The sequence below is a fragment of the Chlamydotis macqueenii genome, chromosome Z, assembly GCF_036417535.1.
Source record: "Chlamydotis macqueenii isolate bChlMac1 chromosome Z, bChlMac1.mat, whole genome shotgun sequence".
Classification (NCBI taxonomy): domain Eukaryota; kingdom Metazoa; phylum Chordata; class Aves; order Otidiformes; family Otididae; genus Chlamydotis; species Chlamydotis macqueenii.
The window spans coordinates 50,779,504-50,802,455 of NC_141593.1; the positions used below are offsets into that span (position 1 = coordinate 50,779,504).

A 22,952-nucleotide genomic window follows, 5' to 3' on the forward strand; every position below is an offset into this window, starting at 1 on the left:
CTTACTGACACAAAAGCCTTGTGGGCTAGGTGAGATCTTTTGTATAACAATCAGAAAGCAAAGAGATGAAAGGTCAGAGGAGCAAAAAACATTTAGAGAAATACAGATCACGAAAGCAGAAACAGGCCTGTCCTGTACTGGTTGCTTCCTAGTGAACTAAGCAATCTGTAGTACCACCCTTAGACCACACTGAGGAATCCTTATTCCTGCATCCTCATTACAGAATTTTATGTTTTAACCCTTTTCTGAAGTTCTACTTTCCCTGTTTAGGGACAGAGAGCTCATGGAGAGCATTAGACTTTTGCTATTATCTTATGTTGCTTTCCTTAACACAATACTTGGGCTTTTTTGACTTGAGAGAAGTGCATAGATTTCAGATTTTTCTCTTTATACGCATTGAAGCAAATTCCTGGAACAAAAATACATACACTTGCATTTCAACAGGGCAGAAGGGTGTCAGGATATCTGTCACTCATGATACCCAAAGCAATGCATGCACCATATAACCGGGTTTAATTCACAGTTCTGCACAGCTGTACTTTTAACTGGTTATTATTCTAAGACAAATGACAACACCCAAAAAATCACAAGCCAAAGGAAAAAACGGTTATTGCAGCAGGAAGGTCCTCGCTGAGGATGGAGGAGAGTGAAGAGAAACCGCGTGTTCCTTTCAGTCACTATGGCTCTGCAGCTTTTCGGGGAGTGAAAGGAAAGTATGCTTTCACAAACAGCTGTTTAAGACAAGGATTAATGACTTTATCCTGCATTCCCTGACTTTTATACTGCCAGATTAGACTCTGTTGTCTCCTAGCAGCTGAAAGGGGCCTTCAGTAACAGATCTTTCATTTCAAACAGATAAGAAATGGCTGCCACAGAAACATTATGCCTACAGAAATATTTTTTTAACAGGAAAAACTTCATTTCAGAGGAGAAACAAGGAGGCAAGCTCTCTTCCTGCTGCACAGAGCTCTGACTTCTTTAGTGGAGCAGAGACACTTGGTCCCCTCTGCTCGCAGCTGTAGGGTGCTCCAGCAGCCAAGACGGTCCTCCTTGGGCCCTTCTGGCACCCGGCCACATCCCCCTGAATTCATCAGGCTCCCATCTCCATTCAGCAGCAGCAGGAAGGTTGGAATTCCTTGCTGAAGAGCCTCAGCCATGAAATTGAAGTGTGAAGACTGCAAATGAGAGTAATTAGGGTGCACACAGCAGTCTGATTAGTGTGATTTCCTCTGTGTAAATCTGGGCGGGGGGGAAGTTAGCCACCTGATGCTCACTCCCTTCTCTCTGCTAAATACCTGAAATGATTGAAATGGATGAAGCAAGATGCCAGTAACTATCTTTAAATTGAGTGTTTGCTTTGGAGGGCTTTTAAAAGAAAAAAAAAAAAAAAAAAAAAAAAAAAAGAGAGAGAGAGGAGGCAGAAAGACAGTGGCAAAAAAAAATTTCTTAAAGTGCAGGGAACTGACAGCAAAATGAGATAAACTCTACCTTGCAGCTTCTATAGGAAACTGCATATCCCACCAATCCTGATCAAGAATTCAGATCATTTAGGAAATTAAGGGGGATTGGTTCTTCCAAAGAGTTCAGCACCAACAACTCCCACTTCACTTGGTCACTTCATTACAGTGCTGCTCCAGGAGATAAGCCCTAGCCAAAAAAAACCCAGCCTTTGAGAAAAAGAAGATTTTTTTTAAGCAGAACTAGTGTCTTATCCCCATCAGCAGCCCCTGCTGAGATGGCTCTAACCAAGTCCATGTAGAGCATCTCAGGTCCCTCAGCATGATGGGAGGCTCTCTGATAGCACAATGGGTCAAGCAAAGAGCTACCACTTCCTACCAGAAGACACACAGCAGGTACAACCTCCTTACATCCAGTGTTCATGTTGTGGGCAGCCCACCTCAGAGACTGGGTGATGCCCTTGACTCCACGAATGAGGTACCTCAGACATTGCAGATGTAGAGGACATTTATTTATGCAGGACAATATGGGCAGGTGGTACTTAGCACACTGCTTAATGACAGAATACCCTTCCCAAGGCACTGACTAACAAAAGTAAGGATCCATTTCCTCAGAGTGAGTCCTTGCAGGCTCTCTGTGGGCTGGGGCAGACATCTTCTCTCCTTGCATAAGATAGGCCTCGTCACTGACGCCTTGCTGGAGCAGAGTCTCACACACCTTGCCACAGGGTGAAAAGAGAAAGATGCAGTGGCCAGCACTGTACCAGCACTTCATTTATGGGGACCACATTGCCTACAGGAGACGAAGCAAGTGAGCACAGCCAAAATTAGGCTCTTTTCAAGTCAATCTCCCCCTCTTCTCATTCCAGACAATCTTATAAAGCCCGGCTTTGAGGAAGGCTGTGGTCATATAGTGCAAATCCAGAGTATCACCAGGGAAGATGGTATCACTGCACCGGATTACAACTAGTGTGAGCACAGGAGGAACGATCCAGCTTGCAGATAAACTGCTCCTGTATTGTAGTGATGAGTTTCCTGACATTGCCCCAGACTGATTTTGTTTCCCTTCCAAGTAGGGAGACCCTAGCTGTTGCCTCCCCATCTATAGGCATCAACGAATGTGACTGGTCGTGATTCTTTTAGACTAACAACCCACAGATTGGATTTAGTTGTTTCAACTGTTTCTGATGTGTTCAGCTCTCTCTCACTCGTGGTGGTGCTGCACCTCTCCTCCACCTTCCCTCATCATCTGCAGCAGCATGTGCAGCAGCTATTCTGGGATGGCAGGAACATCCACTCTGAGGAGATCAGTGCTGCAGCTGGGTCTGGTTGTCTCTCTCAGTCCCAGTAAACCTGTCACTCGTCCCCACCTGTAAATGCTGGTAACTGTGATTCACCATCACCCTTAGGAGCGAGCGCTGAGCCCATCCACAGGAGAATACTGCTGCTCTAACTAGAATAACTCTTGGCATTTGGCACTCTTTCCAGGGCTTCAACTCACCAGGACAAAGGGACCTTTTCTACAGGAAATTATAAGATAAAAGCTGAAATTCAGGATCACCTTGCCTGATCACAGCTTGATACAACACAAAATTATTTCTATGATTGGAGTGTGACAGCTCAGGGTCAAACAATGGGAGCATCAAAAAGTTTTCTTGCCTTTGAAAAATTTCACTTTCACTTTCAATAATTTTAATCTGCCTGGATTTCACAGACCTGACTCACCTTCTATACCAGCCAGACTCACAGAGATAGATGCCCCTGATATATACCAGAAAAGAGAATCATAGCTTGGGATGCTGGTTCTCATTTACAAGGAATCTGCCCCAGTTTGAAGGCATGCAGGAACCCTGCAAGAAGTATGAACTACCACTCTCAGGTCAGCATGCACGGACAGCACATAACTGGAAACCAGGCTACTATCTCCACGTCTAGTCTTCACTCGCAGCCAATGGCAGATTAATGGGATGTGCGACAGACATGCAAACTAGAGCTAAGATGGAATAAAAGAGAAGGTACATACATCTGCCTGCCTGGCAAAGTACTGAATATATGAATACTGCAAGCAGATCCCATGGGGAGAACCACACTTTTAATCATAGTTTGGCGTGTTTGCCTTTACGGATCCCAACTTTAAAAGCAACCTCAGATCTGACAAAAGGAACAAGGAAGAAGAAAAAGTTACAAATCTTTGTGCAGATGGGTGTACAGAAGTGAAACTTTTCAGTGTTAATGAAGAGACAAAGACACAAGGTGAGCAAGATCATATTAGCATTTCTCATTTCCATTTCTAGCCCGAGTAAAATCTCTGTTCTTAAAGCGCTATCAGTGACACACTGAGAATTACATCCTGAAGGTCTTATAGTGTTTACCAAAGCGTCCTTATTGTTGGGAAAAAACTTAATAAAACAAAGAGATGGCTCCCTCATGAGAGTGGAAAGGAGCAATCAGATCTCAGGTTGGAAGCTTTCTGAGGCTTTCTGAAGACAGAAGTGTCCATCCTCACGTGTTGATGCCTGCCCCTTGAAGGGCTACTTTCCTACCCAGACAGACAAACACTCAGGGTCACACTCTGCGCTCAGTATCACTAAAAGTAACAGGATTGACTGAAGGCAACTTTTTATTTCTGCCAATCTACTGACTGTCCTGGATAGCCCAAGCAGTATCTGTGCCCTTGACACTGTGAATTGGGTCTATGGTAAATGCTGCAGAGAGCTTCCCAAGCCTAGGTGAACACTACCTGCAAAGATGGTAGCTGCAACCTCTCAGCTCTCACTTGCTGAGATCTTGTCCCTCTTCTTTCTCCTCCAGCACCACTCAGCTTTGCTCCAGGGCTCAGAGTTGCAGAGCTTCATACAGGGGTGCAGCAGAGCCACGAGTGGAAGGCAGAAAGACCGGAGAGGCAGAAAAGCCCACGAGCTTACGAATGGGTCTGCACTGTTCACTCGTGGGTGCTCGGGACCACGCTCCCACGGGGGCATACTGCCACCCCGTGGAAATGGTCTTCCCTCTCAGGCAGCAGAGGAAGGATGCGGGGAGATGGCTTGCAGCCTCCTCAGTGCTCATCATTTACAGTGTAATGCACTGGCAAGCCACATGCACTTTGGTGCTGTGCTGTAGGAGGGCTCTGTGAATTTAATTTATTGAGACTAATGCAAATCTAATTTCTGCTAAGTCTTTGTAATTACATATCTAGTAGCAGGGCGGCTGCTGTGGACACAGTGATGTAGCTACCAAAATGCACAGTTACTGCCACTCACTCTGCTCCCCTCCACTGATAAATTAAAACAACAAGGGGCACATCAGCAAATCTTCACACAAGCAAGATAAGAGATGAGGCTGAGTGCCACCTCTGCCCCAAGACATCAGGGCAGCATGTAGAAAAGGGCAGAAAAAGGGCACTGACACCAGGCTTCTTACACCCTACTACATCCAAAAAATCCCAAGCCCTGGTCTTTGCTTTGGTGGGCTGGCAAAGAGCCAGGCAGCCTTAGCAGGTCAGCGCTAAACACCAAGATACAGCCCCAACTGAGTAATTCTGTCAGCAGGAAAATAAACAGCAGGTGAGCACCAGTGGAAGTCTCTCATCAGTACACCCAGAAGGTTATTTAAACACAGTCTGGAGACCTATTTATTCAATAAGAGCTGTAATTAGCCTACAAATTAATCTCAACCCATCTCTCTATGGCAGAGTGAGAAATGAGATTCCTTGGGAAAAAAAAAAAATTAAGTGTTACTGCTGACAGATGAATACTCTGTATCCAGATTTGATAAATAAAGACATTAAATCTAAAAACAAGTGGGTTGGGTTTATATTGCTCACTCTTTAGTACAAACTGAGGCAGAAGGGCCCAAAAAAAAGCTACCCAAAAAGGCTGGAGAAACTGAAGAAACTACAAAACTAGAAAACAAAGTCTGCTATTGTAACTATGCAGGTACCTCTACATTTCACAATGGGCCTAACACAAAACCTACAGAGAGATGGCAATTCTTTTGATTTACTTCGGTAGGCTTTGGGTCAGCTCTCAGATACAGCAATCTCTCATTTTTATTTCCATTACAAGGAAAAAAAAAAAAAAACAAAACAACAAAAACCCCCAAACCTCTAGTGTATGTGCTTCTTCATTCAAACAGACTGCTGTTTCATGCCAGCAATCAGACAGAGGAGAAACGAAACATTCTCATTATTATTGACAATGAAACAAAATTTGTCCTCCTCAGCCTCCTTCTCTGTTCTTCAGATTTAACTCCTGTGACAAACTTAATGAACAAAACCTGAAGCAAAGCAGCCTGTGCCAGACAACACATTCTAATCTGAAATTACATCTCCTGCTCTAATATGAAAACCCCAAAGCACCTTTGATGAAAGAATATATGCAACTTCTAGATACGCAGAGCTCAAGATTAGCCCTTACGTATTGAATAGTCAGAACCAACTGGCTCCTTCTGTTCACTTTAATCAGGAGACAGCACTCTGGCACAGCATGACTGCATGAGGTTACAAAACACACGCCTCTGGGGCTGGCCCCACTGGAGTTCAGTCTCACCTCTCCATGCTGCACAGAGTCTCAATTACAATCAAGTGAAGGCAAGAGGGAAAACAACAGAATAGACACTGTATATATTATATATGTTCTGGAAGGAGAAACCTAACCATTACTTGTTCTGTTTGACAATTAAGATTCAGAAAATGCAAGCAGAGTGTTCTGTTTTGAACCATCTCTCACTAAAAATAAAAACCAATGTTCTTCAGTTCATTCCTTACCTTCAGCAGCCCTTTTGGAAAGTCTTTGCCATCATTCATCCCCTGGAGGTTAGCAATGAACTCTTGGCAGGTCATCTTTTTCCCAATGTTCTGGAAGGGATGGCAGAGAAACATAGCGTCATATTGATGCTGCTTTCCAAAATGACATGAATAAGCAATATCAGATGAATTGCATCTTGCTGCTCTCATTTAAGCCCAAGGCAGCAGCACTAAGAAGGCATTCCCAAGACTACTCAGAGACAAGCATCCTTGTGTGAATATGGTTAGAAAAGGGAAGGTGCATTTAGACCTCAAGTCCCACACATCCATCTGGAAAGAAAAACAGCTAAACACTTGAAGGTAATGAAGAGGGTGATGATGAAGCTCCCTGGTATCTGCCTGGTGCCTTACACCTCCATGTCTCCAGAGGCTTTATGAGCTTCTGACAGAAAAGCTCTACTTGATCCTGCTGTGGAACATAAGGAAATTGCCGACTGAGGCTCTTTCCAGACCTTTCTCTTACAATGCTCCCTTCTAGTAGCAACTGCCCTGAGTTGGAGTAAGAAGCCCAGGAGCACCCATAATCTTTTTTGATTCAGAGGCTGAGGTTGCCCTGGCATTTCCATAGGATTGCTCTCTTTCCTCTCTTTCTGTCTAATTCTCTGACTGAAGGTTGCCCAGCTGAGCCACAAACAGGTAACAAACAGCTGTGTTCATGCAGTACCTGAACTGCTCCATTTGGAGGCTTGAGGCTGCCCTCAGCCTCTTGGATCCCAGTCTTCACCACCCCTCAGAGAAGGTGTCTGTACTTGGTCCCCTGGGAGCTAGAAGTCCCACACTTGGCATGCAGGGAGTTTTGTAAGCAGGCAGCAATGACAACACTGAATTGGTGAAAAAGGAGCCCAGAGAGATCTCAGGAAAGGGAAGCCTGAGATGAGCTGTGAGACATGGTAAAGGCAGAGGGAAAACAGGGCCCTGTGATGATCACAGTATCTTTGGGGATGCCACTGCTGTTAGTCAGGAGAAGGGGGTGAAGACAACTTCTCTGTGGCCAGGGTATCCCATGGCTGCATAAATACAGTGGAAGAGCTTTGTGCACACACAGTAACTTGGTTTAGGAGCAAAAGCCCAAATTAACACAGGAATGGAGCCTAAAAAAGGGCATCACTTGGTAATACAGGTCATTCAATGTTACAGTTACACAACAGCTTGGACTGCACATCCTCTACTTCCCTTTCATAATGCAGGAACAGGGAGAGATGGAAAAACAGCAAACCTTGACTGTCAGCCTCATCTAGCCATAAAAGGAAGATCCTGCAGCCTGTGGCCAGCACAGACCAGCAGAAAGAAGGCAGGCAGGAGCACTGTCTTCCACAAGAGAGGAGATACTTCTGGAGGGGCACACAATGCACTGCTTCCCACATCAGGAAGGCTCCTGACAACACAGTCTGGCTGTAACCCCAGCTCTCGGTTGCTAAGCTTGTAGAACATAGCTCATAATTGCAGTTTTTGGGTGCAGGCTGGAGCTGTTCTAGTAGACTCGCAAATGTTTTCCTCCCTGCAACAGACTTCAGCTTGCTCCTATTTGATTCCTCCACATGGCAGTTTGCAGCTTCCCCACAGTGACCAAAACAATAGCAGCGTGGCTCACTTCACCCACTGAGATAACTGGCATTGCAGCGGAATGGCTGCTTTGCTCGAAGACCACAGCTAACATCTCCACATAGTGCCACACAGGTTCCAGAAGATGTGCCTGGCAATTTAGAGATACCTTAGAAGTCTCTAACATCAGTCTGGGTGATGACCTCCCTGCAGAGAAGCAAGCAAGCATCTCCAAGACACAGCTAGCAAAAATGATTAGTTACAAAGAGAATGAAATGTGACAAGATGGGGATAAATAAAGGGATAAGTAAGAGTTTGTCTACAAGAGTTAAGTAAAGGCAGAGCTGCTGCACTACAGCCCTACAAGCAGCTGAGCTTATTGTGAAATAAAGAGTCCACACTTATGATCAGTATGTCAGCAACAAATGGAACTCAGTGTAGACAAGCCCTGTGACTCATTTCCTTCCTACTGTATCAGAATCATGCTAAGGATGGGTCAGAGCATTATCCTTGTTAGGAAACAGGCAATTAGTGTATATATGTAAGGGGTGCATTCCAAGTCAAAAATGCCCAACTTACCACCTGTGTGGAAAAAATGCAAAGCAATAAGAGGAAAACCAAAGTTACAGGAAAGCACAGAGAGAAAAAGAGAGAGAAAGAGAGAGAGAGACGAGACACATGTAGGAGTCTGGCAAACATTACAGCTGCATACATGTAACAACACACTAATGGCCACCAGTAGGATAAGCCTCCAAAGTTACACACGGCAACAGTCAAAGTCATCCTAGCTTCAGCTGCAAACTATCATCAGTAACAATGGGTCAGAACCAGATCATTTACTCCAGTATCTAATGAAGACAGTAGGGCCCACTAAAGCATTGCAGGGAGCAATGGCAAATGCTGTCAGGCTGATGCGCGACCATTTAGTCTCTCTCCCTGGACTGCAAGGCCAGGCAGGCTGGAGAGCAGGTGCCCCAGGCTGCCCATCATTCTGGGGAGCTGGTTACCTGTGCAGACAGTCACAGGTGTGCTCAAAAGAAGCTATCTATGCTAAGAGGCACAATGGGGTATGTTCCTATACCTCCACTCACCCTCCCATGCAACTGACCTGCTCCTCTGTCAGGGAAGGCTCAGCCTTCAGAGAACAAAATTCTTCATAACACCTTTCCTCCTCCCACTTCTATAATTTTCAGACAAAGTCATTCTGTTAACAGGAGATGGGCATCAAAACCCCTGGAGAAGCACACACAAGCCTTGGCTTCATTACCTGCACCCACTGCACAGTCAAATCCACAGGGGCTGAGCAGCCCTTGGAGACAGAGCCAAGGTGCCTTCATCTCCTGCAGCCTGACCCATCACCCTTGCTGTATAAGAGCTCCCAACTGAGGCCCTCCTGGAGGAGCCCTTGGCGGTGCAGTGGAGGGTCTCAGCCACAGAGAAGCCCCAAAGCCACCTGGGTAAAGCCACTGCTCCTGCATGCTATCATGCCACGATCCCTGTGTTTTTCTCTCTCCATTCTGACTTCAGGAGGGAGGAAGCCTCCCATCAGCATGTGAATACCACGCATAGCAGCCGTATTTCACCATGGGTGCTGAAATACATGTCCTAAGGCTGCTGGCACCCTGTACCAGTGTGACTAAGAGGACTCAAACGGGAATACTATTTCCCCCAGGCAGGCAACAGGGGAACACAGTGCTCCCACTCAGGATGCCCACATCCCCTCTCTGCTCTCCTGCCTCTGGGTACACCCATCATTAGCTTGGCTGAGCAGAACTCTGTTTCTACCTAATCTCCAACCTGCAGCTGGATGCCTGCAAACCTCACCTTCCCCTTGTGACCTTCGCAGCACCACTTCACCTCCCTTCTTTATTCTGCCTTCCCAAATGTTTTTATGTACTGAAAAGGGGAAACCAATCCCAAACACAGCTTCCCAGCCACAGCCAGCTGCAGTAACCAGGGAAGGATGGGAGGCACACCAGAAAGACAGAGGGGCCTGAGGAGCATCCTCACACATTGTGGTAAAACCAGGCACAATGGCAGGCTTACACATGACTGATCTGGGCATGCTGGAAAGCCCTGGCCAGGATGACAGCGTGGGAGTGCAGCCTTCTCACTGTGTGATGTCTGCAGGAGTGCTTTAGGAGGAAGCCACCAGCCAGGGGACTCTGCTGCCAGAAGACCACCCACTCCAAGCACAGTCTCAAAGGGAACAGTCTATACAAAGTTGTGCATACTCACATGGCCGTGTAGGTCTGTGTTCAGCAGCATCATGGCACACGTCAGACAGTGAACTCCATCTGCAGAAAGAGACATAAACAGAGTCACATGCAAACCCAAAACAATATCTTTAAGAATAGCTGAAACTGAGCCTCACAGCCTAATTGAGTCTGTTCCCTTAATGAGAATCTATTTTATCAAGAAATACACATAATTAAGTAAACGAACAGTGAGGCCATCCCAGAGCTGCCAAGCCAGAATAGCCTTTCTTTCATCTTTTAATGACTGTCAAAACTATCTTGCAGCACCCATGGATGGGACAAACTAGACAGGAAATCATGCTGTCACCATTTGCTTCCTAATACCAATACCACAGGCTGAATCAGCTCTCTCTTCTTCATTTACTTCAGGGCAGAAAGGGAAGAGTAAAATACACATTCTTGTATGCAGCATGGATACATCACAGTTTTCCACTCCCTCTGGCCACCTCCTCATTCAGGGCTCAATTAGACTGAATTTTGGAGAACTTCAGTCAGCTATTTATGCTGTCTTGGCTCCATATTGGGTAGAGAGTGCTTTAGAAATTTCTAAGGTGGCCCTGTAGCAAGGGCCCTTAACAATGAGCCAGAAGAGACAGCTTGTATCCCTAGCTCCATCCCTGGAGCCACTGAGGCAAACTTGGGAAAGTCAGTGTAGACTGTCATTTGTAAAAGCAGACACCAATTTCATATTTCTCACTTTCCAGGCACCCCTTTCAAGACTCAAAATGTATTGGCAAATTCAGACAAAGGTGACAGTGTCCGTGGTGCCATTTATCATCTCTGAAAATCCAAATGCCTCTAGACAGTTTCCAAATGTGAGAAACTCATTAGGAAAAATATTTTTTTCATCCTATTGTTCATAAACACATCATGCCACCTTCCCTTCTCTCACAGGGGTGTCATAAAGACAGAGAGTCATTTATGAGACATGCACACACTGCAGGGAGATCTATATATGTGTTGGTTTTGTGTAGCGGGGGGGCTACAGTAACAGTTTCTGTGAGAAGCTGCTAGAAGTTTCCCCTTTGTCCGGTGGATTCATCCAGGTCTAGGGCAAACCTGCCATTGGCCAGGGACGAGCCATTTGGTAACAGTGATAATGCCGCTATGATAACATATTTAAGAAGGAGAAAATTTTAAAAAGTGAGGAAACAGAAGTGCAGGCAGAGAGGGGGAGGTGCAAGCCTTGTGGGCCTTGTGGCCCTCACCCTCTGGCCTCCCGCCGGGCGCCATCTGGGCCCCACTCAGCCCAGCCCGGCCAAGAGAAGTGAAGAGAACCTGAGAGGCGTCTGCCTGAGCCGATTGTGAAGAATTTCTTGTGAGAGGAACGGCTACAGACGTTCAAGGTCAGTGAAGAAGGAGGGAGAGCAGTAAAGCTGCTCCTGACAAGATTCCCCTGCAGCCCAAGGTGCAGCCCATGGTGAGGCCGGCTGTCCCCCTGCAGCCCATGGAGGCCCACGCAGGAGCAGAGATCCACCTGCAGCCCGTGGAGGACCCCACGCCGGGGCAGGCGGATGCCCAAAGAGGCTGTGGCCCATGGAGGGCCCACACTGGAGCAGCCGTTCGAGAGGGACTGCACCTCGTGGAAAAGCACCCCATGCTGGGGCAGTTCATGAAGGACTGTAGCCCATGGGAGGGACCGTGTGCTGAAGCAGGGGAGGAATGTGAAGAGCTCTTCCCCTGAGGAGTAAGGAGTGGCATAAAGCCACTGATGAACTGACTGTAACCCCCATTCCCTATTTCCCCTGTGCAGCTCAGAGGGGAAGGAGGTGGAGATACCCTGAAATGGAATTAAGCCCAGGAAAAGAGGAGGGGTGCAGAGGAAGTTGGTTTTGTTCTCTTCCTCATTATCCTGCTTTGGATTTATTAATAATAAATTGAAATAGTTTTTCCCAAATACAGTCTGTTTTGTCTGCAACTGTAACTTGAATGATCTCTCCCTGTCCTCATCTCAAACCTCGACTTTTTTGTTATATTATCTGTCCTCCGTTCCCTCAGAGGGTGGGGAGAGTGAGTGATGCACTGTGTAGCTTGGTTCTAAGCCAGGCTAAACTACAACAATGTAAAAACCTTCACAGCCAAGTCCAGGTAATGACCTTGCACAGGTCCCTCTGTTTTGTGAAGAAAGAGGAATGCGAGATGAGGATAGATGTATCTCACACTCAGTGTGACTATCACAGGCTTAAATCTGTGCAAGATGAAGCCATTACAAAAAGATGTTCCCTGAGGTACAGACCATGTTCTCTTACAACGTTTGTAAGGCCCTAGCAGCCAAGCAATGTGCCTGAACTGTAGCAGACCACGAAAATGAGAGATGAACTATTATCACTAGCAGTAGTAAGCCTGAAGCAGCTTGAATCTGAGGCTGCAGTGCTCCAGTTCACGTCTGTACATTTCTCTACAGTAGCCTGCCCTCTCATTTCCAAACCGCAAGTGTACCCATTGGCTGGAAAAGGGAATGGGGAAAAGAGAAAGGCAAATGCAATCTTGCATTTCCATTGAAAGGAACAACCACTGTAGCACTTGACTACTGACAGTAGAAATACAGCATCAAAATTGGGTAGAATCCTGGGCAAAGTCTGCAGGACTCACTTTAATATAAATGCTAACTCAGGCTCAGAAGTGGCAATGTCCCTCCTGCACCCTGGAAGCCTGCTACATCAACATATACGTCACTATTTCAATCTAGACATGACACACCTATTCTACCTGAGTGCCTGCAGTGTCCTGAAACAAGAAGAGCATTAGGAAGAGGACAGAGATAGCATGGGAGCAGATCCTGTCTTACTGCTACCTATTCCCCTGCCAGTAAAGCTGAACAGGTGCAAATGGACAAACATCACCTCACTGAAGTGGGGGCAGGTCAAAAAGCAAGCGGTAAGGAAGCGTGGCAGTACCTCGAAGTGTAGCAACTCCTTCTTACGTATACTTGAGACTAAAGACACAGCTTAGCCCATGCTTATTTTCTGTCTGACCCTCCTCGCAGTGTGTGATTACTCCACCCTGCAATCGCAGGACCACATGCCTCTGCGAGCAGCACGGCTGGCTGAATGCAGCAGCTATGCCAGCGGACAGTTAGTCCTCTTCTCCAATGCCAACTTTCTCAGGTTTGATCCATGTGCTTGTTTGTTTCCACCATCCATTTCCAAAACAACTGAAAACATTGGGAAGGATGCAGCACTCCGACTGATGTTAGCTAGTCAAGATGAAACTATGCCAGGTTCTGGATACAGCACCCAAAATTCACCCCCACAACTGGCAAGAACTGGCATGCCTGTTGCCAGTGCATGCAGAGACAGAAGCACTGAATGGAGCACAGAAAGCAAACTGCGTCTCTTCGACCTGAGATGGAACTTATTCTTGTCCATGTGCAGCTAAGGTACACACACATGCTGGAAGTCTGCAAGACCAGAAACCACAACTGAGAACATTTGAATCTGGAGATGCTACACCCAAGGATTTACACTAAGGAGGCCTGAACACCTTTCCTGACTGGTGATAAATACAGATTTTTCACTGCCTTACCACAATTATGTGTAGAGAACATGGAGGATTTCAATGCTCACCACAGGCAGTCCCATGGCAATCACACACCTTCAGTTCCCAGGCACACACCATACATGCTACTGCAGGAGACAATGAAGGAAGAAGGAGACAACCAAAGACCTTTGTATCAGAAACAAAGTTACCTTGAGAAGAAATGGTGTTTGGGTTGCACTGGTAGTATCTGCTGGAGAAGTGGATTAAAACTCTCTCTCGTTCCTGAGTTTCTCCAATAAGTGAAAAGGCTTTAAAGAAACTCCTAATAGAAGAGCAGAAAAAGGTGAAATTAAAATAATAACTCTCTTTTTTGCCTCACATAGCACACAGAGCAAAGCACACTTCACAGCAAGAAGCATATGCCAGACATTTCGTTCCGAGAAGCCTTTCTAGGAAAATGGGCTATTATCCTGTGTGCAGTTAATCCCAATATTATAGTAAAAGAAGCAGGAGTTAAATTACCATTGGTTTCAGCCACAGAATATACAAACTAATGAGCAATTACACCACTTGAAAGAGTTTTTCTGATTTTAGTATTTTTCTCTGGGGAAGAAACTGGAGCAGGTGTGGTTTATGTATGACAGACATCCAGGGTGTTCTCTGTCCTTTTCAAATTGTCGTCACCCCTGCACCTTTTAACTTTACACTCATTAGTATTCCCATCCAAAACAGAGGAGCTAATCCAGGCAGTGAAGTCAAGCAGATGCACTGCAGACTCAGAGCCCACACCAAATGTGCAGCCCTCCTTCTGGGAGGGGTCACCTGTCAGAGCAGCCAGGACCACACCAGCCACCTTGTAGAGGGCAGTGTGACTACCTGACCTGTAGAAAACATCTGGGGAAGAGGGCAGAAGAGTTGCAACATCTCCCACTGAGCTTCAACAGCAGGAGGAACAACCAGGCCCTCCTGGGTTCCCACTCACCATAGTCCAGGGGGCAGGGTTGCTACACAGATGGGCACACTTGTGAGACACAGACAGTGAGCCTGTGCAAAGAGGTGGGATGCACACACATCTTCCAGTCTTCATCTGACACTTAAACACCCTCTCTCTTAACCATGCCACTATTCTTCCGACTAGACAAACTCGCCTTGCAGCCAAAGGCGCTTCCCAAAATCCCCACATCCTGGAGGCAAGAAATTACCTCAGCGGTATCAGCCTACACTCATTTGTCAAGATGATTCTAAGAAAAGCCTGAAAACACAAACCTTCTGAGTCCAAAGCAAGACAGCATACAAAATGAGTGCCTAATAGACAATTTTTAAATACTCCATGAGAGTGAAACTACCTCCAGATCTGAGAGGCATGGAATATGTTGCTGGAACATTCATGTCTATCCAGCCTGGATGAATAAAAGTTGATTTTTCCTCTTTGATGTAAGGTCAGAGACAGGCTGTACTTGCAATGATCTCGCACCCATGCGGAGTGTGATCTGCCTGGTAATAATTTAATTTCACAAGTAATGTATTGCAAATAACCTAATTCACAAGTAGATACAGCTGAGTCTGCAGAGTTTCTCTTCCCTTCCTATCTCATGCCCCCATGGGACATTTTGACAACTAGCCACCTTTCCTCCTCCTCCAGTCTGGGCTCTTTCCAGCAACACCCCCTGCCCACACCAGGCACTGCCAACCTACACCCTCTGCTCCTCTTCAGCACTTTTACCCTCCTGAAAGCTGCCTCGGAGAGGCAACTGATGAAACCACATATGGTAAATAAACAAGATGGGTTCCTTGCTCTCAGAGCACGGATGCTGTGGCCGGGAGCCACAGAAGCAAGTTGCTGCCCACCGGGAGGACCAAGATGGACGCTGAGAGGGGCTGGCACAGTGGTCCCACCTCCTCCCCTCCTGTGGAGGATGCAAAAGAGGCACTCAGGAGATGCATGGGCAATGTGGGTCCAGTGCGTGGAAGCAGAGCAGAATGATGAAGGAACAACCCTCTCCATGTCCCAGACTTGCCACCAATGGCAATAGCCTCCCAGAGCCTGGGGGTAGTGTGGGTCTGGGCTGCCACCACAGGATCCAAAATGCTTAACAAACCACAACTGGTCAGTGAGCCAGCAGCAACAGGGTGATTACCTCTCACTCTGTGCAAGTGTGAGGCAGCATGCTTTGGCTCCCACAGGTTTCAGAATGATGCTCTGCCCCTGGCCTCCACTGTATGCTCAAGGCATGCAGCCAACAGTCACTGCAGCTACTTCTAAAATCTCAGCAAACCCTTGGTGTGTCTAAGTCCCACAGGAGGCAGGGCATATTTTAGAGAAGGTCATGACTATTAATATTAACAGGAGATCTACCGGGAACAGAGACCTCCTAAATATGTGCCACAAAGCAATTAGGTGTTGGATTTCACAATTTAAAAGACGGTTATATTTAGCATTGCGCTTCAGGGCTGCTAAAACCTGGAACAAACAGCAGACCTCCCACCAGCCCAGCTACTCCCACCCTGTGCTGAGTGGGTGCTCTGCCTCAGCTCCGATCCCCCTGCCATGGGAGGAGGCAGTTCACTCTTCCGCAGGCACGTTTCCTTTCCACTGTCTTGGACATGTGGGATTTTGGGCTTTCCTTGGGGTCTGCCACTGTCTCTGGAGTCAGCCCCCTGGAAATGCACTTGCAAGGGGACTGCCAAGTGCCTGCAAACCTCCTGGTTTTGATCATTAGAAAAAAACAATAAGCCACCTGAGTAACCTCAGCCAGATGATTTAAACTCACTTTAAATCCCTTTAAATACCAGAACACCAGCAACTATACTAACAGGCCACTGTTACACAAACTTGGTGTTTTGCCTCCTAAGAAAAAAAAAAATACTGAAAACAAACATTGTTGAAGCGTAATTCCAGTGAAAAAAGGAAGGAAAATTAAAGGGCTGGGTTTTCAAATACCCACGCTGTCAGCTACCAAACTCTCAACAGCTTTTTCTACGTGGAAGCTTTTGCTGTTCTGCACATTTTTTGGTGCCTCACAGGGACGCAGTGAGGGGGGCTGACAAGCCACATCAAGCCCTGGTCCTGGCTTTGTGCACTGCAGCTGGGCAGAGCAAGCTCCAAAAGGCATCAGCCAAAAAGTCTGTGCAGCTCAGTTGTGACCAAGACCTTAATTCCCCAGCAGCACCTGGCAGACCACAATTCCCCTGTTTACCAGACTGGTCATTTTTATCCATCTCCTCTACATCAAGGACCATCTCTAAGCAGGTTCACCCAAAGATTTCCCTATCTGGGAAATGCTACCACCTCAGTAGCACTCTGGAGTGTGGCAGCGTGCCAAGTCAAGCAGAAGAGAAAAGCTCTGTCCCAAAAATGTGTCACACCCCTCTCTTCATCCTCTTAAGCCCCCACAGGGCAACTGCTTCAATTAGGACATCACAGCAAACAACACTGTTACTAAAACAAGAACATATGGTCTGCAAACGGGCATGTACCTGAGCGAGTAGTCCAGCGTCATGCCTGTGAAGTCAAAAAACTTAAGGTATTCTTCGGCCACAAGCTTGCTGAATTCGTTGCTTTAAACAAACAAATAAATAAGGAACGGTTATCATTCGAGAGTGAACCCCTCCAGAACCAGCAAGAACAACGTGGCCAAAGGCCTCATATCTACACATACTTTTTACCCAAATGCTTTGCCACATCAGAGCGTTTGAATCTGTCCAGGTGGTAGAGGCGCTTAGCCAGGCGCCTGGCTGCTTCCAAATTGCTGCTGCTGCCATTGCTGAGATCATGGCCAAAGGCTCCAATGGCATCTTTCTCCTGAAGTTCATTGCTCCCCATGGCAGCACTGGAGCCTAACACCATATCCTGCAGTTCAGCATTGCTATGAGACAGAAAGAACCGGGAAAGAAGAAAAGTAAGATAACGTTACAGTTTCAAGAAGGTTTTAATTCCTCTTAGAATACAAGCCAATTAATGGTACAGAGGCAAGATTACACAATATAGCAAATATCACTTAACTGAAGGAGCTGTGTAGAACAGGGACATTTATTTAGCAGTCACCAGAGGTTCAGTTAAACATGGATACCCATATGCGGGCTTTCCAGCACAGAAACACATTCTGCTCTGCACTCACCTTCTGAGTGTGCTGAGTGTCCACAGCTTGTGCTCACTTCACAGAGAGCTGTTTGCTATTATCAGCCTACAGCTGCACCTGGAAATAGTGGCTCCTCATTTGCTTCTTGCACTAATATTTTTTAACTCGATTGCTTGCTTGGCTTGACAGAGTTCCTGTAAAAGTAGGCCATTAGCCACTTTCCAGGGGAAAATGCAGTCAGCAAGCCAGAGTGTTCAGTAGCTCCAAGCTGACTCGGCACAAGTCCCTTCCTCATTCTTCCCCAGTTGTCCTGGAAACAATACAAGTCCCCAGATTTAAAATAACATCCACAGAAGTCTCAGTGGCTTCTGTGCCGCCCGTGAGCAGTGGGCATCCCACGGGAAGGCACCGCTGGAAAAAGCAGGACTTGGAGCAAGGAACCCAGTTCGAGGAACGGGAGAAAGACACAAGCCACTCAGGCCAGCCTGTAGAACTGCTTGCTTTCCTCCTGCTCCCTCGTGGTGGCAACAATTTCCCTCACTGGCTGCTCAAAGTCAGGTTGTTCAGCATGGCAATCTCAGGACATTTTACATAAATCATGCATTTATAGATTCCTCCCACCTCTGCTACAGTAGGAAAGCTCTGCCTGGTGCCTCTCCCCTTGAAGAGACAAGAGCCCTCCACAGCAGAAAGCGTACCCCCACAAACAGGCAGGCTTTTAACTTTGGAAAAGCTTTTCTCTGACACTAGCAAGAAAATTCTTGCAAAAATCTTAGCTCTGTGTGTGTGCACATATGTGTGTGACAGCATTTTGATTAAAAAAAAATATATATATACAGAAATTCCACTAAATCCTCATTTACAAAGGGCTAATGAACGATCAGCAGGGGTCATGTGCAGGGCAGATATGAGTGGAATGAGTTAAAGATGATTTTAAATACAACACTTTAACATACCATGATTTCATACACCACTGTAATCTTCGGGCTTGACAAGCCATAGTTAGGAAAGCCAGTCACTGCCCTCCGGGAACAATTACCTAGCCATTTACTGAAATGTCTGCTAGACACTTATTAACCCCTTAAAGATGAGATTTTCATATAATGCGAGTTTAAAATAAAAATATTTGCTATTCTGCATGCTGCCTTCTACAGAGATTATCAGCTGTGCCCTACCTCTCTTCTCATGCATGGTTTGAGAGAAGGTGTGCAGTGCTCCAACAGGAAGAAGACTTGCCCATTTCACCTGTTTCCATCCTCCTAGTGTTGCTACAACATCAAAAGTATCACACATCCACACTGTGGGTACAACATTTTACCAAGTATCTGGGGAAAACAGACATCTAACCTGTTCCTACAAGTACTGGGAATTTGATTTTGCATTTATTTCAGTGTAAATAATAACGTGCTGTAAGTAGGGAATTAATAGTGCAAATACAATTCCAACAGCATTAACACCACTGACCACTAGCTACCCTAGAAAACAAAAAAAGCCCCTCCTGATACCATTGTTGTGGGAAATGCCTCCTCAGTCTTTTCCAAAAGGACTAGCCAATGTCTGAAATTCTCTAAATTTGGTCTACTTCAAGAAAGCAAATTCCAGAGCCCTCTGACACCACCCCAAGCATTGCCTTGTTCATTCAAATCAGGCAGGACTGGTTTCAAACTCCGAGCTCTAACAACTGACAAGAGTAAAGGATAACCAGGCGAACTAACACATCTACGGAGCCTTCCACATACAAATGCTGCTTCAAAAGCCATGCCAACTTGCAGAGCCTCGCTCATAAATCACAGCCCTGTTTCACCACTGCTCTTTATTAAAGGCAATATTTATAGCCCTGAAAGATGGCCAAAGCTGACAAGAAATATCTGCACCCTGCTAGGAACCAGTGCACTACGAGAGTCAATGTTAACACAAACCACTGTAAGTTTAGAAAGAAAGGAAGTACCAGTGTCTGCCACTTAGTGAAATAAACAGTAAGGTAGCTCCCAGCTTCTGGTTTGCCTCTTGGAGCAGCGGCTGGGATGTGAAGGAGGAACACTCAGCAAGGAGAGCGTGTGCTGTCCCCTGCTCAGCAAAACTGTCTGACAGGGTTGCGTAAGAAACCTTATCTTCCAGCCTTCCTGATTTAATCATTTTATCATCCTGACAGAGCATCCTCATACATTGATCAGGTCAAAGAATAAGGGATGTTTCCTTCAGTTATTCTGACAGTTAATTAGCTTATTACTTAATAAATACAAGACAATCAAATCAACAACATAGATTGTCTGTAACATAAACCTCTTGTTCAGGGAAAATGCAAGATTGTTAACATCAAAGTGAGACTTCAGTTCTCAAGGTTTTTAGGTTTTTCAGAAGACTCAGTGCCCACCTCACTGAAGGCTCAGGAAATACAGACACTGTGCACGACTACTGCAAGCCACTTTCTTGGCTTGCAGACCTGGATAGGTCATTTTAGCAGGGTCTTGGGGGTGTTACTCAGGGGAAAGGCTGACACCTCTTCTTACCTCCAAGTCTCTCTGGGTGCACCATTTTCCTCCTGTGCTTCAATTTCCCAGCTGCTGAACACAGATAGTAATACTTGCCTCCCTCTGTAAAATGCTTATAATGGACTTTAATCAAGGGCTAGGAGTGGACCAAGGCTGCAAATAGGTCTGTCTTCTGCAGTCTACAATTTCTTCACATAAAGAATCCACAGCAGCATTACCAGCTGAACAGAGAGCCAAGAAAGGGCTTTGTGACGCAGAGTAAGACTGGACACGGATTCGCATGCAGCTTTACTCTTTATCACATAGAAATGAAACCTCCACTGATAAAAGCAGGCTGAAATTGTAATAGATTATATTCCCCCTAATCCTGGATTCAAGGCCAAAAGGGACTGTAGTGATACTACTGGTAATTGCCTGTACAGCAGGCTGCTGATTTTCATCCAGAGACTCTTACATTAATCTCTGCTATCAGGAAACACAGAAAACAGAAGCTACAAAAAAAAAAACCCAGACCCCTTTGGTCTCACAGTGCATGAGTTGCGGCCAGAAACCAGATCCTTAGACTCTTATTTCTGTCCCCAGCAATACACTTCTGACACATCCTCCCTCCTCCTGCGAAAACATCCCCAGGTTCACAGTGAATGTACAGAGCCTGTGACCACCATATCCAGCAGAAATGACAGCAATTCAATAAACACTTGTGATGGTAGAATCAATACCTTCTAACAGCAGCAGCCACCCCTCCACGTTCACAGATGAAACAGGGGCAGACTCTAACATCTGTAAAGTTGCCTTCCCGTAACACTCTAACAGCTAGGGCAGAGTCTGAAACATTTTATACTGTTTTCTTTGCTTATTCACAATATTGAATGTGAATTCACCCAGTGCTAAGGTATCTCAACTGTGTTATGCTCAGCACTTAGCACACTTGATCTCTTTAGGAATCTTCTGGATTCACTTATTCTCTCTCACCTCCCCATCCTGGGTTTCACCAAAATTGAAACCCTCCACAGCAACGTATGGTTGGGGAATGGCTGCAACAAAAACAGAGCAAGGCCAGTAATGTAATGCTAAGGGTACAGGCACCTCATATCTCAGTGGTCCACTCTCCCAGTGGACTCTCTTCCACCGCAACTGGAAGCCTTAGCATGACTACCTGCAGTTCAGATGCCTTAAACCTTGGGATGCTCTTCATTTTTTAGCAAATCCATGGGGAAAAAAATTCTCTGTCCCAAGGAAGAAAAGCATGTTAGTATTTTGCTTCATGGGAGAAGAGATCAGATCCAGCATGGAGCAACTGCCCCAGCCACTAACAAGGAGAAGTTGTTCGGAGTGGACGCTGAGTGGCGGGGTGTGACAACTCAGCCTAAGTGCTGTCCTCAGCCCAGCCACATGAGCAATCCCAGCTTGCCACTGCCTGCAGCTCTTGCTGGACTGAAGCAAAGCATATGCTCTGTAGCACAGTCTCCCCTGAATGCACAAGGGGCTCCTCCCTGAGGAATGCTAATCCATCTGGCGTTCATGTCTGGAGGGAGTACACAGGATGCACCGATTTCAAGGGGAGCTTGGATGAGCCAGGGCTAGGACTTTCCCAGGTCTTTTTGGGAAGAGAGGAGGAGGAAAAAGGAGGAAAACTGACTTTTTATCTCAAATAAGTCTTCACACCTTTAACATCAGCTTTATTTCAAGCCAGGCTAAGTCAGGCATCTGCCAGCAAAGTCCATCAGAGCAAAACACAGCAATGATTAAAAATAAGGAAGGGTGGAGAGGCATTGTGGCATGCTGAAGCTAGGGCCAAAACAAATGGGTTTTTTTCAGCAGGGGTACAGCATCCGTCAGGGAGCCACATGGGGGCTGATAATCACCCTCTGAAGCCGTATGCTGGCCTGTTGTTTTAAATACCTTCACTCCAAGCCGCCTTCTCCTCCCGGTTCCAAAACAGAGGACACCATCCCCTCAACCGCAATCATCAACTCTGGCTATGAAAAGCACGCTCTGTTTCTGATTCAACAGCACCTCAGCAGCGGCTCTCACCTGGCAGCGTGGCAGGGACATAGGAAAGGCAGAAGCACTTGGATGCCCCTGACACCAGCGTGGACTACAGGGCAGAGGGAGCAGACGTCCCTCTGTGAAAAGTCCTGCCCTGAGGGAATGAATTCCTGCCCTACAAAACTTCACAGAGATGTAGATGCTCAGCCAGTTATACCCTTCCACATTTCAGAGCCAAGCAGAAATGAGTGGTGTCACAGGCTGAATTTTGTTTCAAGGAAGCTGAAAAGCTGTGCTTGAACAGCCTGTCTCTGAAAGGAGTAGCCTCAGCAGAGAAAGTGAAGAAATCCCAGCAGCAATGGGATATGATGAGTCAATTCCTGCTACAAATGACCAACCACACAGATGGGCTGGGAATATCTCTGCTGCAGCTTTGCTGAAGCTCTGAGCCTTTTTCTTTGGGGCCAGGAGAGAGCGAGCATAAAATCACATCAAGCAATGATTTACCTTGCCAGTTACCTCCAGCTGCAGGGCTCTTCCAAGAGACACAACTGTAGGAAGGGGAGAAAAATAATAAAAATAAAAATAATACCCTTTCCTGGCAGATGACTCACTGTGCTATTTTACTCCGAATGGTTTAATCAGCTTTGAAGTCCTACGATGGATTCTCTTCAAAGACACACTTTGAAGTAGAACCCTCTTTGAGGACTGACACAGATGCACTTTGCTGCAGCTCGATTCAGTGGGTGTCTCACGAGCACAGCATCAACCAGAACACATGAAGGGAAGACAGTTTCTGGAACCCAGAGTACCCACTGAGGATCCATTAAAAAGTACCTCAACTTTGTCAC

At 46.3% G+C, this 22,952-nt stretch overlaps 1 protein-coding gene across 2 annotated transcripts in view; it reads right to left on the reverse strand.

The window, feature by feature from the left end:
• PSD3 (pleckstrin and Sec7 domain containing 3) overlaps positions 1–22,952 on the reverse strand; it is a 121,666-nt gene that overhangs the window by 60,378 nt on the left and 38,336 nt on the right. For both annotated transcript variants that reach the window (XM_086769937.1, XM_086769938.1), the window contains 5 exons: positions 17,201–17,407; positions 17,019–17,099; positions 13,751–13,863; positions 10,042–10,100; positions 6,223–6,312 (listed from right to left, as the gene is read on the reverse strand). In XM_086769937.1, coding sequence (XP_086626063.1) covers positions 6,223–6,312; positions 10,042–10,100; positions 13,751–13,863; positions 17,019–17,099; positions 17,201–17,407 — 550 coding nt within the window. The remainder of the gene's footprint in view (positions 1–6,222; positions 6,313–10,041; positions 10,101–13,750; positions 13,864–17,018; positions 17,100–17,200; positions 17,408–22,952) is intronic.